The 6176-nt window shown below is 43.6% G+C and overlaps 1 protein-coding gene across 4 annotated transcripts in view; it reads right to left on the reverse strand.

Moving 5' to 3' along the window:
* TXNL1 (thioredoxin like 1) overlaps positions 1-6108 on the reverse strand; it is a 33843-nt gene extending 27735 nt beyond the window's left edge. For all 4 annotated transcript variants that reach the window (XM_027960980.2, XM_027960978.2, XM_027960981.3 and 1 more), the window contains exon 1: positions 5850-6108. In XM_027960980.2, the coding sequence (XP_027816781.1) occupies positions 5850-5947 (98 nt within the window). In that variant the 5' untranslated portion in view covers positions 5948-6108. The remainder of the gene's footprint in view (positions 1-5849) is intronic.
* Positions 6109-6176: the final 68 nt, after the last annotated feature.

Consider the following 6176-nt stretch of genomic DNA (forward strand, 5'->3'; position numbering starts at 1 on the left):
AAACAGGAAGGGACTAGATTTCTCAAGGACCTTTCTTATCTCCAGAACATCATGCCCCCAAAACATGCCTAAATTTCAGGACTGTACTTTTCTGACTTTGCAAAGCCCTTAATTTGAAGCCCTTAAATAGTAGATAGCAGTAAATAGTAGATAACCTCAGTACCTTTGAACTTGCAAGAGACCAGGGACCATCTAGTCCAGAGATTTAAAAAAAGAAAAAAAGGCTATTTTTCCACCTCTGAACTCTTTGATGGAAAGCTTATCTGTTAGATCCAGTATGTAAGAACTAAACTCACAAAGCTGAAACTTTAAAATTGACCTAACAGAACACAATTATTTGATAAGAGGCAAATGCCGGAAAGGAGAAGGAAATGGCTGCCCACTCCAGAAATCTTGCCTGGAGAATCCCATGGACAGAGAAGTCTGGCAGGCTACAGTCCATGGGGCTGCAAAGAGTCGGACACAACTTAGCAACTAAACCACCACCACCATCTGACGCCAGAAAAGTTAAATGACTTGATCAAGATCAGACACGTTAGTTAGTGGCAGGGCCACAACTAGAACAGTTAACTCCTGAAGCCAATCCAACATCAGTTTTCTTTGAAAACACGCTGCTGCTGCTGCTGCTAAGTCGCTTCAGTCTTGTCCGACTCTGTGCAACCCCATAGATGGCAGCCCACCAGGCTCCCCCGCCCCTGGGATTCCTCAGGCAAGAACACTGGAGTGGGTTCTTCTTAGTAAGTAAGATTTGTATTTAGTCATAATACAAACAGATTCTATTTCAAGAACTTGCTATTCTTTCCCACTTGCTGAAGTAGTCAGTTCTCTATATCAAGCGGTAATGTGTACAAATACACTCAGCTGGTATATGGGTGTGGAAAATGTACGTGCTTTCTGAAGATGTATTTTAAAAGTCTACTTTCTCAGAGGCATGCCTGTTTCTAGATGTATTATATTTACTAACGGACAAGCATGGTCATAACCGATCCTATTAGGGACACAGAGTCGCTACCGTTCACTAAGCGTGTATCATATGTTATGTAATTTATAAAACCTTTAAATTCATTTAGGTTTCACAATTTCTCATCTTAAAGACAAGCAATGAAGTACAGTGCTGAAATGTGATCACAAAACCCAACTCAACTGCTATTCCAAAACCTCCAGAACAGTGGCCCACACTGTGCCTTTTGCTTTGTTTTGGTTATTTCTAAGTTAACCGCCAAGATTAAAATTTCTTACACACTCTTCAAAGACACCAGACAGATTATATACTGCATGATACCATCTTTATAGTGTTAGAATTCAAGAGTGACAGGAGCCTACAGGAGGATGGGGGTGGGGGGAGGATACTGAGGGATTGTGCAACGCTGGTATTCTGCCTGGGTATTGGTTAAACAGGTGTAATCATTTCGACAACTTATCAAACTATGCACCTAAATGGTTTATGTACATTTTCTGCATGCCTGCTATACTTCAATAGAAATATTTATTAAAAAAAAATGTCTATATATTCTCTAGGGCCTGACGAAGCCCTAGTTATCTTTCTGCCACCTATATCACTCCCTAATATTATCTGCTTGGTCCGTATGAACTGTTGGGCCTGTATTATGGTAAAGTACCTTCAGTCCACAGCAATTTCACAATACATAATTAGTACTATTATGTAACGTATTATTGGGACAAACTACCACAGTCATTGTATCTCACCATCCTAACACACAGACATTCTTCTTTGCTGTTGCTGTGTTGGTTGCTCAGTCATGTCCAACTCTCTGCGACCCCATGGACTGCTGCCCACCAGGCTCCTCTGTCCATGGGGATTCTCCAGGCAAGAATACTGGAGTGGGTTGTCATTCCCTTCTCCAGGGGATCTTTCCAACCCAGGGATCGAACCTGGGTCTCCTGCATTGCAGGCAGATTCTTTACCGTCTGAGCCACTAGGATAGCTATTCTCAGACATTCTTCTTAGACAGTAGCTGCTGCTGCTGCTGCTGCTGCTGCTGCTGCTGCTGAGCAGTAACACCTAACTACAAAGTAAAACCTGCTTGAAGAAAACTGAATATATGATAAACATATCTACAAAAGTTGTACACCCATGAATTCATGATAAAAATCACTCATTGCTGAGTTTTATGGGAAAGAAAACATACATCCTTTTAAACTTGGCGTTAATCAGTGATAACAACTGTTTATGATCACTTAAGTGTATCTGGGTATATTTAAGATGTAACAGTTTGGAAATACCAGTTACAAAAACAAGTTATCACAGTATATAATCCACATACATAATTCCATCCTCTGAACAGTGCGGTTGGGTTACATGTTATTATTCCCATTTTATAGGTAGGTAAATGAATATTAGAATGTGAGCTGAACTGTTCTCCATCAGAAAGTTTTACAGGCAGAGCTTATTCAAGGCAGCATTTACTGAAAAATATCAGGCTCCATGCAATACAGAGGTAAATTTGCATCACCCTTCTGCTTAGGCTGTAGCACTTTACAATCCAAACAGTGCATTCAACAATGGGACCTTAAACAAGATATCTTAAACAGATCTCTTTGTGACTCAACTTTCTTTTAGTTTATAAAATGGAGATAATACCAAAGATTATTTTGAGGATTGTAGGAGTCAACAAGCGCTTAAGTCCCTTATACAGACTAACTTAAATGTATTAAGAAGTGATGATTATTTTAATTGCTTAAAAAAATACTGGAGAAGGGTGCCAGTCAGTGGGTTAAAGAGTTTTTCCAATAAATGGTGTTGGCAAAGCTGGAGAGCCACACGGAAAAGAATGAAGTTGGACCCTTACTTTAAACCATATACAAAAATTACTTATAAATAGATCACACACCTAAAACTTAAGAGCTAAAACTAGGAAATTTTTTGATGAAAACATAGGGAGGAATATCCATGATACTGGATTTGGCAATGACTTTTGGGATACGACACCAAAAGCACAAACAACTAAAGAAAAACACCACCGATGAGCGGGACTTCAGCACAGTTTCCAACTCTGCTTGTGCATCAAAGGACACTATCGAAAACTGAAGAGGCAACCAGTGGGAGAGAATATCTGCACATGATGCACCTGAAAGAGGGTTAAGGTCTCCAATATACAATGAACTCCCACAAACCCACAACAACGACAAACAACAAATAACCCAGTTCAAAACGGGCAAAGGACTCCAACAGACATTTCTCCAAAGAAGACAAATGGTTAATAAGCTTGTGAAAAGATGCTCAACATGATCAGTTATCAAGGAAATGCAAACCAAAACCACCAGAAACCACTTCACACCCATCTAAGATGGCTATTAAAATCTTTTAAAAAGTTGATACGTAGAGAAATTGGAACTCTTCTGCGGAGCTGGTAGAAATGCAAACTTGTGCAGCCACTGTGGAAAATACTTTGGTGGTTTCTCAAAAAGTTATACACAGAATTACATTATAATCCAGCAATTCTGCTCACAGGTATAACCCAAAAGAACTGAGAGCAGGGACTAACAGAGATCCCTGCACACTAATGTTCACCACAGTGTTATTTACAATAGCCAAAAGATGGAACCATCCAAATGTCCATCAACCATTCGTCAACAGATGAATAAACAGTACGCGGTACATACACACAACAGAAAAAGGAAGGAAAATAGGACAAATGCTATAACGCGGATGAACCTTGAGAGCATGCTAAAATAAGCCATAAACAAAAAGACATATATAAATTTCTCGTTAAATGAGTCACAAGAATAGGCAAATTGATAGAGACAGAAAGTAGAAGAGAGGCTACCAGGGGCTGGGGGCACTGGAGAGAAAGTATGGGAATTTCTGTTTAATGGTGCACAGTTTCAGTCTGAGATGAGGAAAAAATTTGTAGGAGATGGGGGTAATGGTGGTACAACACGGTGGATGTACTTAATGCCACTGAACTGTACATTTTAAAAAAGCTAAAGTGGCACACTTATGTAACATATAACAATTAAAAAACAAATGAAAAATATTATTGGAGAAACACGGAAATCCTTAAACAGAAGAGCAACAATTTGCATAGTAAAATTAATAAGATGGATAAAGCATGGAAATTGAAAATAAGGAATATGGCTTAAAATAGAAATGGAAAGGAAATTAAGAAATAGGTGCTTGAGAAAACTGTGTTCTTGGCCTAAAGTGGGATGATAGTAACTTTTCTCACGTCAAATAAATTATGTATAATTCTATCATTTCTCCTCCTGCTATGGTAAGAGAAAAAGAGAGCTTATCATAAAGGCACCAAAGTATAAACCCTCCCAATGACTAGAATTAGAAAACTGCACTAAAAATGAGATCTGTTGTTAAAATCACCTCTTCCTTTGGCCTAGGACTTAACAAATGTATAAGTATTTCCTCATATTAAGAATACTGTCACTATAAAACCAACAAAACTGGGAAGACACATTTTAAAATCTAATGCACTGCCCCTTTCCAATTCCATATGAGATCAGTCCCAAAATAACTCTTGTTTTCATCTCTATCTGCTTCCCTCCATCCCCTAAAATGAATCTAATCCTAATGCTACCATTTAGATATTCAACATTTATTGAATTATGTTCAAAAGGTTTGAAGCACTTTTTGCTCTGAGAGTCAAAACACCGCCTTACGTTTATGTAGTCTATTGTTGTTTAGTCGCTAATTCGTGCCCGACTCTTTGCTACTCCATGGGTAGTCTGCCAGGCTCCTCTGTCCATGGGATTGCTCCGGCAAGGACACTGGAGCGGGTGCCATTTCTTCCTCCAGGGGATCTTGGACAACAAAATCTGTTACGTAAACAGTGATACTTGTAGGAGATTTCTCCACGTTATAGTGTAAATAACCACCACAATGGTCAAGGTGTCAAGTAGACACTTCTAATCCTTCTATTTGGGTTGGCACTGACATATGCAAAAGACACAAACTCGTTGAAACCTTGGTTCTGAATATCCACTTCCAACGCAGCACTCTCACACAGAAACACACCACACACCCAACGCGGAAGATCCACCGGCTCTGCAACCAGTGAATTATGTCGAGATTTACGAAAGCCAGATAACACCTTTCAAGTTCCCTCTCCTCTTAAATCACCAAGTCAAAAATGGAGTCTATTCGGTCAAAGCCAGATGTGTGGACACCTGTCTACCTTAACTGTATACATATATCTACTATAATTGCCCTGATCAGACGCAACTTCTTACACAACGCGGCCTAAGATTACCAACCAAACGACTAACAAAACCCTTAACAAAAGTAAAGTAAGTATCCTGACCCAACATCTTAATTTAAAATGCATGAGCTGAGCTGAGCCTCAGGTCTAAGCACAAGGCGGATTAGTTGCATAGCTGAAATCTTCCTTCACGTTTTCCAGACCTGCAGGTGGTGAAGACAAACCATTCGGTAAGTTAAATCTGGGGGTGGGGGTGGGGGAAGGGGCATTCCTAAGATACAAGTGACAGCTGGACCCCGGGAAAGAAAGGGACGGATGAAAGCCAGGGGCCGCCGCAGGAAGACGCCCGCAGACAAGAAGGAAAAGAGCCGGGCCGCCTGCGAGCGCAGAGTTCGTTCAAAGGAGCGGGCGGGGACCGCGGGCCGGGGGACGCGGCCGCCCAAGCCTTCGCGGCCGCCCAAGCCTTCGAGCCCGCCGAAGCCGCCCCCCGGGGCCCCAAGGAAGGGCTTCAGTCCCAGGGGCTGAGGCCTCACCGGGCAGCGGCCTGGGGCTGGGGCCGGGGCCGGACACTGCTGTGGACGGAAGGAGACGGCAAGGCGGAAGGGGCCGGGAGGAGAGAGAGCGGACGGCCGCGGCGCCCCCCACCCCCCGCCCCGGGCTCGGGCCCGGCCTCACCCCCGCATGGTGAACTTGACCACGGCGAGTCTGGAGCCCGCGCCGCTCAGCTCCGGCTGGAAATCTGGGTCACTCCCGACCGGCTTTACGCCCACCATTCTCGGAGAGCCTGGGCAGGGCGGCCGCGACGCCGCTGGCTTCAAACCTGAAGGAGGAGCGGTCCCGGGGGAGGAAGCGGCGGGAGAAGCGGGAAGGCCCAGGCCTGGACTGAGGAGGCGGCGGCCGCGGCGTCTTCTCCCCGCGGCGCTCTCTCAGTGCCGAGTCACGCCAGGGAGCGGAGCGGCCGAGGGGGCGGGGCCTGGGGGAGGGGAGAGGCGAGGGACAGGC

This window comes from Ovis aries, chromosome 23 (genome assembly GCF_016772045.2).
Source record: "Ovis aries strain OAR_USU_Benz2616 breed Rambouillet chromosome 23, ARS-UI_Ramb_v3.0, whole genome shotgun sequence".
NCBI classification, from domain to species: domain Eukaryota; kingdom Metazoa; phylum Chordata; class Mammalia; order Artiodactyla; family Bovidae; genus Ovis; species Ovis aries.